Source organism: Lasiodiplodia theobromae (genome assembly GCF_012971845.1).
Source record: "Lasiodiplodia theobromae strain AM2As chromosome Unknown scaffold_21, whole genome shotgun sequence".
NCBI lineage: Eukaryota > Fungi > Ascomycota > Dothideomycetes > Botryosphaeriales > Botryosphaeriaceae > Lasiodiplodia > Lasiodiplodia theobromae.
This window is the reverse complement of record NW_023336419.1, coordinates 448,621-466,519: the sequence shown is the minus strand read 5'-3', so window position 1 is coordinate 466,519 and position 17,899 is coordinate 448,621. Positions and strand designations below refer to the sequence as shown.

Here is a 17,899-nt window from a genome sequence, read left to right as displayed (position 1 = left end):
CTCGTCTATGCTTTGATTGCTCACGTAAAGACTCATCCAAGACAAGCCTACTCATCCCAGATGGTGGCGACAACAGCCCCCGAGAGCTGAACGATACCGACGGGACCACCCTCCTCAGCAGTGACAATCTTGCCAGTCTCCAGGTTACGCTCCCAGATGACAACAGTCCTGTTGTTCTGGTGACCGACGGCAACGAGATCGCCCGCCTTGTTGAGGGCGAAATGGCGCGGGGACCAGCCACCTGATGGGGCAAGCTGGAGGAGGTCAAGGGTGCCGTCGTCATTGATGGTAAAGGTGGAGAGGGTGTCCGAGGGGCCAGAGGCAGTCTTGGTGGAGTTGGCAAAGGACACATCACGGTGGGAGACGATGAGGAACTTGTTGTCCGGCTACAGAGGGTTAGCATACTGCAAGACATCTTCGGGGAGTTCTTACCGAAAGCGCAATCTCGGACAGGGGGGACGTCAGAGCGGGGACCTCATTCTCGAATCCCAGTCCGGGAATCTCAAAGATCTTGGTTCCCGTCAGGCCAGCATCGGTGTAGGTAATCTTGTACGTGTAGACGTATTGCGACAGCTCGCCGACAACGAAATAAAACAAGTCGTCAGAGGTGGGCGACTTCCAGAAAACTCCATGACGGGGACCGGATCCAGGATCGGTACGCAGAGGCTCCAACTCGGTGAGAGGGGCCAGGTTCTCGGCATCCCACTTCAGAATCCTGGTGCGATCGCCGCCAAGATCGTTCATGACGAGATACTTGCCCTGGGGGTCGACAAGCACCTGATGCATGTACGATCTGTCTTGGCGGGCGGTCACGGGACCGGTGGTCTCGAGGGTCGGATAGATGATTTGAAGGGGCTCGTCGAGGGCACCATCCTCTCCCAGGCCGATGACGGAGATCGAACTCCGGTTGCTGCGCCAGTTAGTTCAGCTCCAGACCGAGGTCCTCTCCACGTACTATGATGCGGTAGCAAAGCCACGCTTGCCAGCTTCGTTGGTAAAGACTTCGTGACTGACACCAGAGAGGGGTGCGGTGACAGAGTCGATGCTCGTCAAAACTCCATCAGCCGAAGCTGAATAAGAGTTCATGGATCCATTCGTAGAGGACGAAACTCCACGATCCAGACAGTACAGTAGCCGGGTCTTGGAGTCAAAGGTCAGCCATGACGCATTGGCGCCGCAGGCAGTCTTGCTGGAGACTGTAAGATTGTTGCCGCTGTCGCCAACGGTCAGAGAAAGAGAGGTGACGTTTCCATCCGACGTGGCTGCGTAAAGGTTGATGGCGTTGGCTCCCAGCGCAGTGGAGAGAAGTAGGGAGTTGAAGTGACGCATGGTGAAAGTGGGGCGTGGATTGGCGAATCCGAGGTCGGCAGGGGCTGTGGACAGGACGTGTTTGGAGTCAAACACCTACTAGTGATTTAGAGGTGATGCAAAGTCCATGCAAACAACAAACGGTCGCCAATGGCCTCTTATTAAAGTGCGCATTCTGTCGGTTACGGAGGCGATCCTGTATATTAGCCTGTAACTGCCAAGTCAAGAATACGGATGAGCCAAGCCCGCGTGGGGTGGACCAGATCCATTTTACGCCAGCAAACTAGTCAGGAACTCATTGCGGATAGCTGGACAGAAGTTTACTGAGGTGTTCAGGCTCGATTGCGGTCCGCGCTTTGGTCGGCCAAGCGTTTAGACGGTCCTCCTTGTAGATGGTGCAGTTCAGGTCCGTAATGTTCAAGATCCGAGCGAGATTGACCCACGGTTCCGTAAGATCCGGTTTGAGGAAAAGGCTTGTTCCACCAGTCAGATCCTCCATCATTTCCACCTTCCGCAAAGCTGTTGCCCTACGATGACTCGGGTGTCATTGAGAACACGTTGAATTAGAAATGACGACAGCTCGCTTAGTCAAGATCAGATGCAACACGTCTTTGGCTACAAACGATATGTTTAAACTCCAGTCTCTTGGAGAATTTCACGAGGGAAGCACCTCAAAGTTACCTGTTTACTGGACGTCAAAATCTGCACAGCGAGAGAAGCTGCGGAATCTGACTGAGCGGTAAGCTTGTGATCAGTGCATTAGTCATTCAGTTCCGCACAAAGAACACATCATGGAAGCGTACCAGTGGCATCATACAAGAAATATAGCTTAGGAAAACTAGGATGCGTTGATTCAACGCGGAAAAGTATCCGAACACTCCAAAGGTTTCCGTATGGGAATGTGCTGAAAGTTGGTTATCCGGCACGTAGTGTCAAATGAATAGTTAGTCAATGGTGCATTGCCTCATCATTTAAACATCTATGCCCAAGTAGCCGTACATACTGTTGTACAAACCAAATCTTTTTTTGTCGGAATGGAAATGCCACTCCATCTCACCAACCCATCATTTAACCAGTAATCTTGTAGATGCTCTCAGCAAGCCTCTTGACGTTACCACTGGTGATACCAGCAACCGAGATACGACCATCCTTGGTGGCATAGACAGAGTGCTCCTTGGCCAAAACATCCATCTGCTCGGGCTTAAGACCGGTGTAGGCAAACATGCCAATCTGGTTGGTAATGTGGCTCCAGTCATGCTTGGAACCAAGCTCCTCGAGGTGACTCTTCAGCAGAGCACGCATCTTGATGATACGGTCGGCCATGCCCTTGACCTCACCGAGCCACTGCTTGTTCAAGGCCGGGTCGTTCAACAGGGTCGAAGCGATACGGGCACCGTGAATGGGAGGGTTAGAGTACATGGGACGGACGAGGATCTTGATCTGGGAGTCGACACGCTTCTTCTCCTCGGCCGACTCGCAGACGACGGAGAAAGCGCCAACACGCTCACCGTACAGGCCCTAATTAGGCGTCAGTATGGTCCACGTGGAAAAAGGTGGAGACTTACCATGTTCTTGGCAAAGCTCTGGGCCAGAACGGGGAGGTGACCCTGCTCGACAAAGTAACGCAGGGCGTAAGCGTCCTTGTTGGTGTCACCACTGGCGAAGCCCTGGTAGGCCATGTCGAAGAAGGGAAAGTGCTCGCCAGCCTTGACGGCATCACTGATGGCGCGCCACTGCTCCTCGGTGGGGTCGACACCGGTGGGGTTGTGGGCACAGGCGTGCAGCAGAACGATGCTGTTCTTGGGCATGTTCTTAATGTCCTCGACCATACCATCAAAGTCCAGACCAATGGTGTCCTTGTTGTAGTAGCGGTACTGCTTCACCTCGAGGCCAGAGTCGGAAAAGACGGCCTTGTGGTTGGCCCACGAGGGGGTGGGGATGTAGATGGCCTTGGCATGGGGATAGTGGCGCTGGAGGAAAGCACCACCGATGCGGAGGGCGCCGGTGCCGGAGATGGACTGGGTGATGGCGATGCGGCCGTCGGCAATGGCCTTGGACTCGGCACCGTAGGCCAGCTTGGCGGCAGCGGTGGTGAAGTCGGGCACACCGGTGATGCCAGCGTACTCCTTGTCGAGGTTGGACTCGACGACCTTCTTCTCAGCCTGCTTCACCGAGGGCAGCACGTAGGGCTTGCCCTGGTCGTCGCGGTAGGCGCCAACACCTGCGAGCAGTCAGCTTCGAGTCGAACAAAATCAATTGGAGGGCGCACCCAGGTTGATCTTCTGCGGGTGGCTGTCGGCCTTGTAGGCCTCGGTGATGCCCAGAATGGCATCGGGAGGACCTTGGGGAACCTTGGCCCAGGCGGAAGCAGCGCGTGCGGCGGGAGCGACGACGATGCGGCGGGCAGCAACGTGCCTGATGGCGGAGGTGGAGGACAGCATTGTGGGATGGAGGAATTGAGTGCGGAGGGATGATCGGACGTGGAGCTGGTGGTGTGAGTCTATTTACCCCAGAGACCGCGCCGTGCTCGGACGCCGTTTTGTGCCGGGAGCTTGGACCCACCGCCCACCGGTCGGCATTTGGAAGCAACCTTCCGATCCTCTTTTTTTATTTTCCCCGCCCATCACCAGCCATGCACCGCGCCCTCCGCTCGCTGCCAATCTCGCGCGCGGAGCTATGCCGCCTCGAGGCCGCGGTTCCGCTCTTCCTCTGCCCGGCCCTACTTGATCCACCGTTGCCGCCCGTCCGGCGCCTCAAATCCATCGGAGGCTCGCGCGCCCTGTCGACATCGGCGAGAAGGCGAACCCTCTCCCGTTCGTCCGTTGCAGAGCCACTCCACCATGTCTCCACACCGCCTGCCCCGACCCTGCCGCTGTCGTGTCCGGGCTGCGGCGCCCCCAGCCAGACAGTAGATCCCGATGCCGCTGGCTACTACTCTGCGTCACGGAAGGCGGTAAAAGCCTACCTGACGCCCACAAGCGAGAGGGAAGACAGTGTCTTCCAGCAGGCCGTGCAAAACCTGGATCGCTCGTTAAAAGAGCAATTGGCCGGTCCAGAAGATCCTATCCCCCAGGCAGCGGCACCGTCGCCGATATGTGATCGCTGCCATAACCTGCTCAACCACGCCTCTGGCGTCCCCATCCACCACCCTTCCCTCGACTCCATCGAGCAGACCATCGCCGAGTCGCCGTACAAACAAAACCACATCTACCATGTCCTGGATGCCGCCGATTTCCCCATGTCTCTGGTCCCCAACCTGACCACCGCCTTGAAGCTCTCCCCGATGCGCACCCAGAACCGTCGCTCCAAGCACAAGGAATACAGCCATGGCAGGGTGGCTGAGGTAAGCTTCATCATCACCCGCTCAGACCTACTGGCCCCGACAAAGGAGCAAGTGGACAGTTTGATGCCTTATCTGGTCGAGGTTCTGCGTGACGCTTTGGGGAGAACAGGTCGAAACGTTCGCCTCGGCAATGTGCGTTGCGTGAGCGCCAAGAGGGGTTGGTGGACCAAGGAGGTGAAAGAAAAAATCTGGGAGCGTGGGGGTGCTGGCTGGATGGTCGGCAAGGTCAACGTGGGCAAAAGCAATCTCTTCGAGGTTGTCTTTCCGAAAGGCCGCAATGATTCTGTCAACTTTGACAAGATCCGGAACGCTGCCACCACCTCGCAAGCCATTACCCCAGACCAAGTCGCTAACACTCCGACTCCGGGAGAGCAGTTTGATGACGAATTAGACCCTATCGATGAAAACTCGCTTCTCCCCCCGGCCCAACCAGAAGTAGCTTATCCTGTCATGCCCGTTATTTCATCTCTCCCTGGAACTACCGCATCGCCCATCCGGGTGCCCTTTGGAAACGGAAAGGGAGAGCTCATCGATCTCCCTGGCCTTGCCCGTACATCTTTGGATACATATGTCCGACCTGAACATAGGCTCGATCTTGTTATGAAGGGTCGTGTAGTACCCGAGCGCATCAGTGTCAAACCCGGCCAATCCTTGTTACTTGGCGGTGGACTGGTGCGCATCACACCTACGACCAGTGACTTGGTGTATCTGATGCACCCCTTTGTACCACTTACTTCTCACGTCACATCAACTCAAAAGGCTCTTGCCATGGAAGCTGGTGACCGTAAATCTGGCATCGCGTCGGTTGTGGAAGAAGGTATTGGGGAGAAGATGAAGTCAGCTGGTCTATTCTCCCTACGCTGGGATGTCACCAGAGTGCAAGCTGGCCCATTAACACGCAAGGATGCCATTTCGTTGGATCCCGAACGGCTACCGTTCATTGTCTGGGCTATAGACATCCTCATAGAGGGTGTCGGATGGGTGGAAGTCGTTGCCCAGACGAGAAGAGGTCAGCAACTTTATCGCCATGCTGGGGACATTGGTGAAACCTATTCTATTGACGAGGTTGTCCCCGAGGGAACCGAGGTCCCATACCCTGAAATCGAGGTCGTTACTCCAGAGGGCAAATTCATTGGCACCAGACAGCCCATGAATGCGTGGATGTTGAACAAACCAAAGAAAAAGGCTTCGGACCTGAGGAACAGACCCAGAAGGAGCATGGTATCTGTAAAGAACCAGCGCCAAAAAGGCACCACTATGTAAACATCTTCTATCGCTAGACGCTTGATTTCCATCAAGTCCGTCTGTAGAGATAATGTCGAATCCACTCCCATCATTTTGTCTCTGTATGTCGTCCTCGACCTAGGACCTTATCCATTCGTTCTCTTCAAGATTTGACTGGGAAGACGGGACCAATGTGTGATGCTCATCACGCTCACCGTCTATACCCAAACGAGCCTCGATAGCTCTTTGCACGCTTCCTGCGTTTGACCGGAGTGAATGCTCCGACTCCACCTCAGCGTCAGCATTAGCATCTTCAACACGAATGATGGGCGTATCATGGTAACCGCCGTTTTCCGTGTCAATGTACTCTACACCACGCTGGGCGTGTCCGTTGGCACCGACATGACCATTCGATTTGGTACCATTCGCAACGCGCGTCAGCCACGATGGGCGTCGACCGGGCATGTAGAGGATGATCATCTGCAACTCGTCATCAGCCACCTCCCCTCAAGGCTTGTGTTTAAACAACTCACATCCCAGAGCCAAACACCCCCGCAGACGACGATGATCAGCACGGAAATAATCTGTTCCTGCTCCCTCCAAGCCCCAAAGCAGGATTTTTCCCGCTTATAAGTTCTCCAGCACGTACTGGGCACCGTCCTACCAGCTTCGTGCTTTGCAAAAGGCCATGCCATGTCATCGATGCTATGGAGTCCGCAGCAATTGAACGTGTCCTGTATCCTGCGTATCTCAGGGCCCTGGGTATTCCGGAATAGTTTGAGCCATTTCTTGTCCAACCCGCAGGTCAGACCATCTGCAGGTGCCAAATGGGTGCCCGCCATGGTTGCCAAGACGGTGGTAAAAATGGTTAGTGCCAAGAGAGTAAGCATGGTAATATGGTGGTGACGCGCATTGCGTGCGCCAATCGGGGGCGATGCCAGCGTCAGCGAAAATTCAGGTTGGGTAAGCCGGGTGAGGCGCTCTAGGCAGATGCCGTGAAGCGCTGGAAGAATGATGACCAAGCCGCTGAGAATGCCTGGAACCGGGACGGAGAGGAGCTGTTTCCAGTAGTGGGCGTAGCTGGGAGATGCATTAGCGACATATTCCTCACTTGCATCGAAACAACAGGCATAGTGTTGGCTTACCATGCCACGACTGCAAGAGCTACGAGGTACTGTGTGGGACGGTTAGCCTCCTGCAGGGCGACACAAGCTCACACTTACAATAATGCTGAGGACAGTGACGATTGAGCGTTTGCTGTAAGCCATTGTTGTCGCGTTTCTTCAAACCCTGGTGGATGGAAAGCGCAAGTTCAGGACAAGCCAGAAATCCACTCCTTTGGTGGGCTGGAAAAAGCACGTGAAACGGCAAGGGATGTGACGTGAAGGTTGAGTGAGGAAAGGTGTTGTCAAGTCGCAGGGCCGAAATAGGATAAACCGCAGGATGGCTGTCGAAACGGAAAACAATAGGGCACTTCTGTCGTCTCGCGGGGGTGGGCGACCTGTCCGGGAGGCTGGGCAAGAAAAAAAGGGTTGATGGGAGATGCCTCCGATGCTGCACAACGCGCACGCGATCCCTTCCCCTCCTTCCCCCGCTTCCTTCCTACCCAAAAGCAGTAGCAGAGCAACAACTTAGTCTCTCCTTCCCTTTCCACCCACGCTTGCTTGAGACGAGTCCGTAATTCGCCAACACTTGTATGCACGTATTATAGCCACTGTATCCTCAAGCCGAATTGGTCCAGTCCGTCAACTCCGATACAATTGGGTGTACAAGGGTCAAATATCTCCGAGACTGATCGTCAATGCTGAAACAACTTCATAACGCAAAGTTTGGTTGCGCTGTCCCGTGGGGCGGAATTAAGGTTTTCTGGGGAATGTGCTGCTTAACTCCGAGGCCTGTCCGGCGAAACAATGGCGAACAGGAAAAGAAGATGTGGGTGAAGGTGAATGACAATAGCATCGTGCAGCAAGAAGGTCGTCTTATGTGGCGTCTAGCCGCAATTCGCAAGCTGTCACCTGGACCCTCGGAGGTCAGGAAAAAAGATCTTGAGCGGGAACCAAGGCTTGGCTTTTTGCCGCTCCGCGATAGTGGCGTGGTCGATGAATGCAAGCTTGCCTGACGTACTTGGTCCTACGCTGACGTACGTACGCACGCGGTCGTGGTGCAGTTGCGGCTATGGTGCCAGTCGATCCCCCACTAACCGGCCAGCCGTCCATACTAGTGCCCAAGTACTGCGGGACAGAAACGGCCATGTCGTGCGCCCGAAACACCGCAGCACGGACATGAGCCATTTAGGTGGTGCACGTGGTGCCGCGGGAAAAGGCCCATCGAGACGGGCAGATGTCGGTGACAACCATCCGATCGAGGTGACGAGCGATCTGGCGGCGATCATAAGGGTCTTGCTCGATGCCATGCCTGTGCGCGGGCCCTCGCGGGGCGGGGCGAGGCCACGGGTACCCGCCTGGATGGGGCATGAGTCTCTGGGATGGTATTCGAACATGGATCGTCGATGACGACAGTGCTGCTGCCAGGGTCTCGGACTGAGTTGCACGAGCACTGCTTGCTTCTTGTGTCGACCTGCAGTCATGGAATTCTACTTGTACAACTACGGGTTACAGGTACATACATCTATACAACCATTGCACGACGTTACGAGTCGGAACACACGGTCTGGCCAGGCCTGACGGCGAACCTAGCATCTGACACTACGGAGCGTCTCCGGACGTGCATGCAGGCTGCAATTGGCTCCTGCCGAAACAGCAGCACTCTTATCTAAACCAGTGTCACCTCCTGGCCGGACTGCAGCTTGCTGATTCAGGCTTCCTCTTTGTACCGCCGTTGAGATTAGAAATCCGTCACTCTCCCGTTGAAGCTCCAGTCTCCGGATGCGCCCCACCTGAGCGGTTCGTTCTTGGGACCACCAACCTCGCCAGTCTTGGGGTTGGTGTCGCCTTCGAATTCAGGGCGGGTACCTCTTCGAATATCCGGATGTAACTCCTCGCCCTCACCATCTGCGGTGACCTTGTACACCTTCTCCTCGGCGACCGAATCGGGCGACTGGTTGATTTGCGGGCGTGACGATGGCGTTGCAGGCGAAGCCGAGTGCGGTGACTGATTGATAGCAGGAGGCTCTTGTGGTGTACTGAAGGCGCCTGTCGAGCGACGTTGAAGCTCTTCGAAGATCTTCTGTTCCTCGTCCGGCAGGCGATGCGGCGACGGCGAGACACGAAAGTTGGAAGAATAGCGGACGGTTGGTGTGAGGCGGAGCGCGAACCGCCGGGGCCTGAGGATTGCGCGCATTTCGATCTTCTGTCGCGTGTAGAGTCAACAGCGGAGTTGCAGGAAAGAAGTAGCTGGGCGAGAGTCGGGATTGCGAGATCGGTGGCGAGTCGAGCACCGAAGCCAAGCACGTGTCGGCTACAGCGGAGAAACGGATTCTCCAACCTCACCTTGACCTGAACAACTTCCAACAGCTGTGAAAAGGCTACGGCTTGCAACTTCGTCGGCACATCTGCTTACTCCTCATCTTGGCTGCTTCTCTTACAGCACACAGTGAGAGGCGCCTTGCGACATGGGGACCGAAAGCTGACTTTTCACATCTGCGGGCTTCGGCGAGCCAGATGGAAGTCTCAGTGACGTACCGCCTTGTGCACATCATGCCATCTAATTCTCTTCTCGTTTGCCTTGGCCAAGGGACTGGTGTGCAACCTAGTACGCGTTCCGGCCCCAGCTGCGGCAGCTCTCCATTTCCGAAAAGATCTCAGGGCGAGCCCGCGGTATGACCCACATGGCATGTCTGCCCCCGAACATCGTCGTCGATGACAATTTCTTCCCAAACGCCTGAAGCTGTGCCTCTCCTTTTCGACGACGAGGACTCTCCACCAGGCTAGCCGAGCCCGAAAGACTGCCGAAGCATCTCAGCTTGCGTTTTGATATCACGCAGTCAGACTCCGGATCCCGGTAACAACCAAATGTCGACTGTTGACGCGCCGGGGAAAAAGGCTGCGCCTAGGCCGGGTCTGAGGGAAGCAAAAAAAAAAAAGATGCCAGACTCGGCAATTTCAGCCGCGCTTCGCAGTGGAGCAAGAGACGACGCGCGATGACACAAGTGGGGAGCTTGGACGCACGAAATCAGCACCTGCAGGCGCGGGAGAGGTGGCTGCACACGAGGAGGTCAGGTCAGGACCAGGGAGATCGAGTTCGATCGCTGAGAGCGCTCGGGACATGTCAGCTCCGACGGGGCGGAAGCGAGCGGGTTCAGCAGGCGCAGCACGGCGGAGACACGAAGAAATGGTCAGCAGTGCGGATCGGCAGGCCGCGAATCGGGCGACAGAGCGGCGGTCAGAGAGCGCGGCCGGGTCGCATCGAACCGCAGGGCAGCTGTGGCAGGCGTTGGGATCACCAGCTCAGGGGCCCAGGGGCCAAGGCGCCGTTGGCCGGCACCCGAGCCGCAGGCTGCTGGGCGTCGGGGGGAGAGAGAGAGGCGGGGGCCGTGTGCGCGAGACAGGCTGAAAGCGCGGACCGCATCGCCTACGTCACCGGCGCTGCGCAGTGACGACAGGCCGGCGCCCACGACTGCGCCGTTCGTGGTATATCTTCTGACGGGCGCCTGGGGGCGCGAGTTCTAGACTGAACACCCCTCGGACGGCCTGGCAGCGGCACTGGGGAGGGCGCCCAAGCTCGCCCTCAGGCCAACCCCGTGCCGTCGGTCGGGCGTGAGGTCATAGGAGCCTTTTCGGCTCGCGGGCTCCATGGTGGCAGGGAGCGCACGCCCCAGGTCCAGCGAGCGCGTGCCCGGCCCGCCCGCTCAGCAGCAGCGCAGGCAGCCACGAGCAGCAGCGCGCGGTGCCGCAAGGCGCGACGAGCCCGGCGGCTAGGCTGGAGCAGCACCAGCGGGCCAGCAGCGTTTGCGGAGCGTGGTGCTGTCGTCGCTCCCTAAGCGCACTGCCGGTCTGCCCTAAAGCACTGACTCGCCGGCCAAGTAGCACGCCAAACCCCACTTCCTTTCCCCCTCCAAAGACTGATTTTTTGAGCAATCCTAACTCATCATCCTCCTTTCGTCTCGCCTCGTCGGCCCGTTGCGCGCCCTTCATCTGCCCTGCCGCCCCAACCACCGCGCTGTCTCACCACCTGCACTCCGCCAGCCCTGTGCGCCGCCCGCAGCCCGCTGTCTCGCTCCCAGTCCAGACCCAATCGCCTGCGAAGCGCCCGATCATCGCCGCTCCCTAGCCCCGCCGGCACCGCTCCGCCGTTCTCATCCAACACGCGCCACACAAAGCGACCTCGCACCTTGGATTGCTCCCGCATTGCAGAAACCATGGCTGGCGCGACCGACCACCCGGAGGACAGGGTGCGCTCCGCCTCACCGTCTCCTCACGCGCCCGCAACCACCGCTAACCGCCATGAAATCGCAGAGCGAGGAGGGCTCCACCGGCCTGCCGGACGCCGGCGACGCCATTGACACGGCCACCTTTGAGCAGATTCTCGAGATGGACGACGACGAGGACGAGCGCGAGTTCAGCAAGAGCATTGTCTTCGACTTCTTCCAGCAGGCCGAGAGCACCTTTGAGAAGATGGAGTCGAATCTGTACGCCCCCTCCCGCCGGCCTGCACGCTGACGCTGACCCCCCGCAGCGCGAAGAAGGACCTCGCCCAGCTCTCGCAGCTCGGCCACTTCCTCAAGGGCTCGTCGGCCACGCTCGGCCTGACCAAGGTGAAGGACAGCTGCGAGAAGATACAGCACTTTGGCGCAAACAAGGACGAGACGGGCACGCACGACGAGCCGGACGACGAAAAGTGCCTCGAGCGCCTGACCAAGACGATCGCGCAGGCCAAGCAGGAGTTCAAGGACGTCGAGAAGGTGCTGCGGAAATTCTACCACGACGAGCCCTCGTCCACCTCTTCTTCGTAGAAACAGTAATGGCATAGATGAGGGGATCGGCACACGGCTGCGCCGCTGGATCATGAATGACTTGACGGGTTTCGAAGTGTTCGGGTTGAAAAGCTGCGGGAGCCACGGCCTCGCAGACGTTGCATTGGCGGCATTGAGTTAACTTTAGTACTAAACGATGGGTTGATCATGGCACCTGTTTTTTTGCTTTGTGTTGATGTGCCCGCGTGTTGCTAGCGGAGGGGGGGCGTGCAGCGGTATCCTTGTCCCGCGCAGCTGCTGCTCGTCGCCGACGGCTATCTCGGTTGCGCCGCCGTTGGAGTCTATTCCGGGGAATGCAACCTTTCGTGGCCGGCGTCTGCGCTTGCGCCCGCACCCGCTGCCGCTGCAGAATCCGGCCGCTGGTCCGGCACTGGGGCTGGCCGAACCCTGATCCGCAGCGCCCAAGTTAGCCCCAACACCTCTTTCTGCCTCTCTCGAGTCATCCATGCACAGCCACCATCAACGGCTTCTCACCAGGCATCTCTGCTCGAGCCTCTGGACTCTCCGGCGCTTTGCTTCGTTGTGCCCTCACCCGCCCCGGCATCCACATCTTCGTTCGGCTGTCAAGATATTGGGCATTCCCCGGCCCTGCAGCCATCCCAAGCCCCTCATTGGGCACCCAGCTGTGTCGCAAGTTTCACCGAAACACACGGAAATTATGCCTCCCCGCGGATTCGGCAAAAGGAAAGGCGGGTACAAGGGCCCGCTCCCAGGGCCTGACAAGAACGACGCCGAGGGGGAACGGTCCGGCGTGGCGCAGAAGCCCGCCAAGAAGCCGCCTTTAACTCATTTCCTGTGCGTACCGCTGGTGACGACAGAGTCAAAGCCACAACTGCAGGCATCTCTCCAAAATTTCAAGGAGGCCGTGCTGTGCCAAGAGGACGTCGATCTGGCGGGTGATGGTGTTTCTGGCGGAATTCCCGAAAAGGCCATCCGACCTGTAGGGACACTACATCTCACCCTCGGTGTCATGAGTCTGCAGAGTCCCGAGGAAGTCGAAGAAGCAGTCTCCCTCTTGCAAAGCCTGGATCTCGTTGCGCTGCTCAGGGAGAGCCAGCCCACAAATATAGCACAAGCAACAATCCCGCCGCAGCCGGAATCCGGCAAGACGAGTGTCTTGGACGCGTCTACAACTCGCGATCAACCTCCGGTCCCAGGTCCCACCGACCCTCTTGCAATCTCCTTGAGGTCGCTAGTTTCCATGCACCCCCCTGGCAAAACGTCCATCCTCTATGCGCAGCCTGAAGATCCAACTGGTCGCCTTTATTCGTTCTGTGACGGCCTCAGGCGTCTGTTCACGGAAAAAGACCTGATGGTCGAGGACACACGGCCCCTTAAACTTCATGCAACGATCGTCAACACCATCTATGCAAAGGCAGGAGGAAGGCATGGAAAGGGCACATCAGCTGGACATGGGCCGAACGCTCGCGCGCCTGTTCGGATAGATGCAACCTCACTGCTTCCCAACTATGCGGATTACGTGTGGGCCGACAACATACATGTGGGAAAGATTGCCATCTGCAAAATGGGCGCGAAGAAGATCCTCGACGCGCAGGGGAGTGTGGTAAGCGAGGAGTATGAGCAAGTCGCTTCCGCCGAGATTAAAGTGTAAAGCTTCTCGGATGAGTATATTTTACATGGAATGGCCACTTGAAACTCAGTGCGCAAGCTAGCGAAGTAGAACTTTATCCAAGTCTCGCGTACTTCTGACACGGACGTGGGCTGTGGTTGTCGAGAGCATCCAGTTAAATGCCATGCCGCTTCAACGAATTGGAAAGATCTCGGCTAGCCACGAATTTCCAAAAACGACAACACTCGGTGTCTAACCCAAGACGGGAATAATGCAAATGAACCAACAGCGCCACGTAGGCCGATTAAGAGATCAATTTGTTGAGCTGGACACCTATACTACGCCTACTTCCTGTCGTGACCCATGGGTAGAGGGCGGAACGGAGGCTTTTTTGGTGACGAGCAACCACATCAGCCTTCTGGCTGACAGCAAACCAACGAGTATGGCTCATTACCAACAGACTGGTGAGCACACTTTCATCATCTCCCCTCAACTAATCCAGCGCTTTACTATACCGCGTACCACACCTTTCCTACACCGCGTACTCCACCTTGACCCTTTGCTACACCGCGTACCACACCTTGATCGTCGTCTTCGCATCGGCATCCACAGGCACCCAGACAATAGTAGCTCTTCTCCTCTCATCAACCTCCTCCCGTGTCCTTTCTTCACCGTCGACCTCGACGCATACATCCTCCATCCTTGTTCCATCTTCGTGCCATATCACAACCCTGTACTCCGGTCCCACGTCCCTCTTCACTTTCTCGTCCCCATACAGCTCCTCTTCTGGCACGTCTCCCGTATTCCGCGCCGCATCCCACCCCGTCGACACGGTGATGGTCCTCTGCAACGCACTACTCGCACTCTCATCGGTGGTAATCCGCTGGCCGATGTCGACGCGGCGGAAATTACTCCTCGCCTCAGCATCGTCGCCATGCGCGTGGTGATTTGGCGGGACAACGGCAGCAGCACCTCCTCCGGCGTTGTGGTGGTGGTGGCGTGGCGGCAGGGTAGCAAAGTACGTCCCCTCCGGCGCGCTGTTGCGTGAGACGCCGTCGTCGAGGTACATCCGGTATGTGTGGCTTTTGCTCTGTTTGTTTCTGGTCGTTAGATGGTGTCCTTAAGGCATACGTAGCGAGAGATTTGGTTGGTGAGGTTGGGAATGATTGCTCTTACATCAGCTCGGCCGGGGTAAATGTTGATGGTGATGGGGTTCGCTGGTTGGTCGTCTGGCTGCTCTGCTGGTGGCCGCGTGCGGTCCGGGACGGATTGGCGCACTTGGATCTGCGGGATGATGGCTCCTAGGAATGAAAGTCAGCTCGGAGTCTACGTGCAGAAGTGATGGCAGTGCTTCAGACCTTCTCGGATGTACATGGGGCACACGAACGGGAGCTGGCTTTCATCGGCGCTGATGCGGCAGTCATAGTCGACGTATGTGGCTCCCGCGACTTTGGGAAGCAAGGCTTCGCCGATGCTGTCGTGTGGCCGGAGGTTCATCGCATACCAAGAGTTTGTTGAAGGGAGGTAGATTTGGCGGCGGGTGGATTCGCTTCCTTTGTGCAGTGAAGGGGCGACGAGGATGTCGTTTCCGGCTAGGTACTGGTTCTCGGTGAATTTCTCGTTCTTGGTGAGTAGAGAGCCATCGAGGGGGTCCGTTGTGACCATCGCTCTTGCAATGGGCAGCCCTGTGATTGTGCTTTCGAACATGGCGTCGTAGAGTAGTTGAAGCAAGCTGTATCGGAGACGGACGATGTACCGGCATGCAGGAAGGACGGCCTCGAACAGCTCCCGCTCCTCGTCTGCCATCCTGTCCCTGTTCTCCCTGTAGTATTCCTCGTACCTGTACGGCTCTTGGAACAACTTCTTGTCAGCGTCTCGGACGTGGCTGGGATTGTCCTCGAAAGGCTCGTGCTTTCCGCTGTAGTGATTCCTGCGAAGCGTGAGCAGCCTGGACGTGTATCAGGGGGGATTTGCCTACCGAAACCATGGGAGAAGGCTGTTTGCGCAGTACCAGCGGATCAGCAGCTCCGGGTTGGCGAAATTCGTCTCCCCATATGCGAGCTCGAATCCGCCAACATCGGCACCTGCCATCGTCATGCCAGACATTCCAAGGGAAAGTACCTGCACGATAGAAACTCTGAGAAACTCCCAGGTAGAGGCGTTGTCACCAGTCCACAGACCCGCGTAGCGCTGCGCGCCGGCGAAGCTGCCTCTGCCGATGATGAAGTTCCGCTTTCCTTTGCGGCTGTCCAGCTTCTTCAGGCCGCTAAAGGTAGCTTTGTGCAAGTTGAGACTGTACAGAGACCAGATCTCAATGGCTGCCTTCAAGTCTTTCTTGTCGTCCAACCCCGCGTTGCTCCGTCTCCTCTGCCTTTGCTCTCCTTGCCAGCTGTCCGACTCTAGTAGGAGTCTGAATGGCCACGACTTCATGTCTCCATAAGTCTCGCCTATGCAGGGCGAGGTCATGTCCTGCCAGACAAACTCGAGACCGGCATCGAAGAGGTCCTTGTACTGCTTCCCCCACCATTCCCGAGTGGCCCGGTTGTTTAGGTTCGGATAGTGTCCCGGGGCTCCTTGGCCATCGCCGTAAGACACGCCTCCGTGGAATGGCACCGCCTTGTTGAAATGTGCAGCGAAGTCATAGTCGTCAGGATACGGCCTCCTGCCGACATCGTTCGGATTTGTAAAGTACAGGTCCGCGTTTCCGTACTGCATATATCTTTGATCCATGCAGGTCGGCGCCGACGGATCGATCAACCTGCGATCAAGCACGAAATGATCACCCGCCATACCCTCGTTCAGCGGAGCGTACTTCTCGTCCGGTGTGCATCTAATGACCGGCGTGATGTTGGTACTACATCGAACGCCTTGCTTTCGTAGTCCCAGGAACATCTGCTCTGGCTCAGGAAACCTACTCCGGTCAATGGTGAACGTCCGGTAGCCTCTCTGGATGTCTACGTCGATGTGCATGCCGTCAAGCGGGAATCCGTTTTCGCGGTACTTGCGGACGGCTTCCTCGACCTTCCATTGGCGGTCGTATCCGTAGCAACCTTGGTGGTAGCCGAGGACATACCGGGGCATCAGTCTGGGCTTCCCGACAATCGAGGTGTACAGCCTGGTTATCTCTGCCGTGTTGTTTCCGGCCATGAAGACACCCTGGAAGCTGTTGAACCTCGTTGCTATACGAAGCAAGCTGTCATCTGTCTTGCCAATGTCGAGACAGACGTGAGAATAGTTGTCGACGAAGGTTGCCACCTGCGACAGGTAGCCAGGATGTCTGTTCAGCTCTATCCAGAATGGCTCCGAATGGTACAGTGGCTCCGCGGCTTCTTCCGGCCCTTTCGCGTAGATGTTGTTGTAGCGCATGTTGTCAAAGTTAAAGTAGTTCAGGTACACCTTATCCTTGAACAAGCTCTTCCCACCCTGTCCTCCAAATCCCATATACTTTGCCTGCGGTTGTTTTTCCACGGACAAGATTGTCGAACGCTGATCGTACTGCAACGGGTTCTCGATTGTCTGCCAAATGACAGCTCTTCCGGAATGACCCGGAATATCCACCGGTATGGTAACCGGGGGGCGTCCCAGGGGCGAAGCGACTTTGATTGTGCGGACTGCGGTAATTTTGAAAGGGCTCCGCTGGATCCACAACTCAACTACAGGGAGGCGCTTCCCCTTGAGCACGACCACGGATCGAAGAATGAAGTGATTGACGTGCGTAGGGTCAAACTCGACGTCCCAGACGATATCCTCAGCGGTGTCCAGAACCCGAATCATCCTGGACAATCTTCCCTCGAGCATGGTCCGTCTGCCATCGTTAAATGATTTGGGCTGCGTGCTCTTGACTCGAGGCGGGACTCACGTATTCCACTCCGTGAAGTCCGATCCACGCCTGTAACTGGGGTTGAACTGTATCCTCCATACGAGAGGGCGGATGAACTGGACGAGCAACACAGCGTCGTCGTTCAGCCGGAAAATGCGGCCGTGAGAACTGGCTGGATTCCTCGTCTTCTCTTCCGTGAGCTGGTCGTCCGGCTTGTACGTGACGCAATTGGGTTGGCATTTCGCCGTGAAGTTCTCAAAAAAGTCATCCGCCGGTACGAAGCGGTATGGGTCGTGGTGTTTCGGGTGCGCTGCATCTCCAGAAGTTTGCGTATTGTCTCGGCCGGCCCACGGCATCGTGGAATGGAGGAAAATGAAAGAAAAACAGTGAATTGAAGTAGAAAGTGAGGATTGCTGCAAGAAGTCCCGAGAAAAGCGACGCCGACGCTTGATGCTTCAAAAACACACGCTGAAGTGAAAGTGATGTAGCAAACTGCGCGATTAAAACGGAAGCGGTGGGCAAACTCATGGATATAGCAACTTCACTGAGATAGGCTGACTCGGGCCAGGGGTCCGCTTGGAGCGCTACGAGAGCAAGCACGCACGTGTTACTATCCTTTTTCAGTTAGCTCAGCTGGGCGAGGCCGGTTACGGTCTAGAATCACGGCCACAATTGTACACAGGCAAGCCCCTGAATCATGAG

General features: G+C 56.8%; 8 protein-coding genes across 8 annotated transcripts; 3 read left to right on the top strand and 5 right to left on the bottom strand.

The window, feature by feature from the left end:
* Positions 1 to 47: 47 nt before the first annotated feature.
* On the bottom strand, positions 48 to 1,329 carry LTHEOB_7176 (Extracellular aldonolactonase protein; the record flags this gene model as incomplete). The annotated part of the gene is made up of 3 exons (XM_035516513.1): positions 48 to 386; positions 433 to 910; positions 956 to 1,329. 3 exons carry the CDS (start codon positions 1,327 to 1,329, stop codon positions 48 to 50), a joined length of 1,191 nt encoding a protein of 396 aa, XP_035371623.1.
* Positions 1,330 to 2,376: 1,047 nt separating this feature from the next.
* Positions 2,377 to 3,749, bottom strand: LTHEOB_7175 (Aspartate aminotransferase; the record flags this gene model as incomplete). The annotated part of the gene is made up of 3 exons (XM_035516512.1): positions 2,377 to 2,826; positions 2,874 to 3,529; positions 3,578 to 3,749. 3 exons carry the CDS (start codon positions 3,747 to 3,749, stop codon positions 2,377 to 2,379), a joined length of 1,278 nt encoding a protein of 425 aa, XP_035371622.1.
* Positions 3,750 to 3,940: 191 nt separating this feature from the next.
* Positions 3,941 to 5,914, top strand: LTHEOB_7174 (GTP-binding protein; the record flags this gene model as incomplete). Its single annotated transcript, XM_035516511.1, has 1 exon — positions 3,941 to 5,914. The coding sequence occupies one exon, from the start codon at positions 3,941 to 3,943 to the stop codon at positions 5,912 to 5,914; it is 1,974 nt and encodes a 657-aa protein (XP_035371621.1).
* Positions 5,915 to 6,013: 99 nt separating this feature from the next.
* LTHEOB_7173 (Tetraspanin tsp3) lies at positions 6,014 to 7,143 on the bottom strand (the record flags this gene model as incomplete). Its single annotated transcript, XM_035516510.1, has 4 exons — positions 6,014 to 6,355; positions 6,409 to 6,955; positions 7,021 to 7,049; positions 7,099 to 7,143. 4 exons carry the CDS (start codon positions 7,141 to 7,143, stop codon positions 6,014 to 6,016), a joined length of 963 nt encoding a protein of 320 aa, XP_035371620.1.
* Positions 7,144 to 8,719: 1,576 nt separating this feature from the next.
* On the bottom strand, positions 8,720 to 9,175 carry LTHEOB_7172 (uncharacterized protein; the record flags this gene model as incomplete). Its single annotated transcript, XM_035516509.1, has 1 exon — positions 8,720 to 9,175. One exon carries the CDS (start codon positions 9,173 to 9,175, stop codon positions 8,720 to 8,722), a length of 456 nt encoding a protein of 151 aa, XP_035371619.1.
* Positions 9,176 to 11,192: 2,017 nt separating this feature from the next.
* Positions 11,193 to 11,786, top strand: LTHEOB_7171 (Hpt domain-containing protein; the record flags this gene model as incomplete). Its single annotated transcript, XM_035516508.1, has 3 exons — positions 11,193 to 11,225; positions 11,290 to 11,462; positions 11,510 to 11,786. The coding sequence occupies 3 exons, from the start codon at positions 11,193 to 11,195 to the stop codon at positions 11,784 to 11,786; spliced, it is 483 nt and encodes a 160-aa protein (XP_035371618.1).
* A 679-nt stretch (positions 11,787 to 12,465) lies between these two features.
* On the top strand, positions 12,466 to 13,419 carry LTHEOB_7170 (Akap7 2 5 RNA ligase-like domain protein; the record flags this gene model as incomplete). Its single annotated transcript, XM_035516507.1, has 1 exon — positions 12,466 to 13,419. The coding sequence occupies one exon, from the start codon at positions 12,466 to 12,468 to the stop codon at positions 13,417 to 13,419; it is 954 nt and encodes a 317-aa protein (XP_035371617.1).
* Positions 13,420 to 13,939: 520 nt separating this feature from the next.
* On the bottom strand, positions 13,940 to 17,553 carry LTHEOB_7169 (Alpha-glucan lyase; the record flags this gene model as incomplete). The annotated part of the gene is made up of 8 exons (XM_035516505.1): positions 13,940 to 14,467; positions 14,554 to 14,678; positions 14,736 to 15,307; positions 15,356 to 15,461; positions 15,558 to 16,135; positions 16,190 to 16,244; positions 16,293 to 17,182; positions 17,237 to 17,553. The coding sequence occupies 8 exons, from the start codon at positions 17,551 to 17,553 to the stop codon at positions 13,940 to 13,942; spliced, it is 3,171 nt and encodes a 1,056-aa protein (XP_035371616.1).
* Between the last annotated feature and the right edge of the window lie 346 nt (positions 17,554 to 17,899).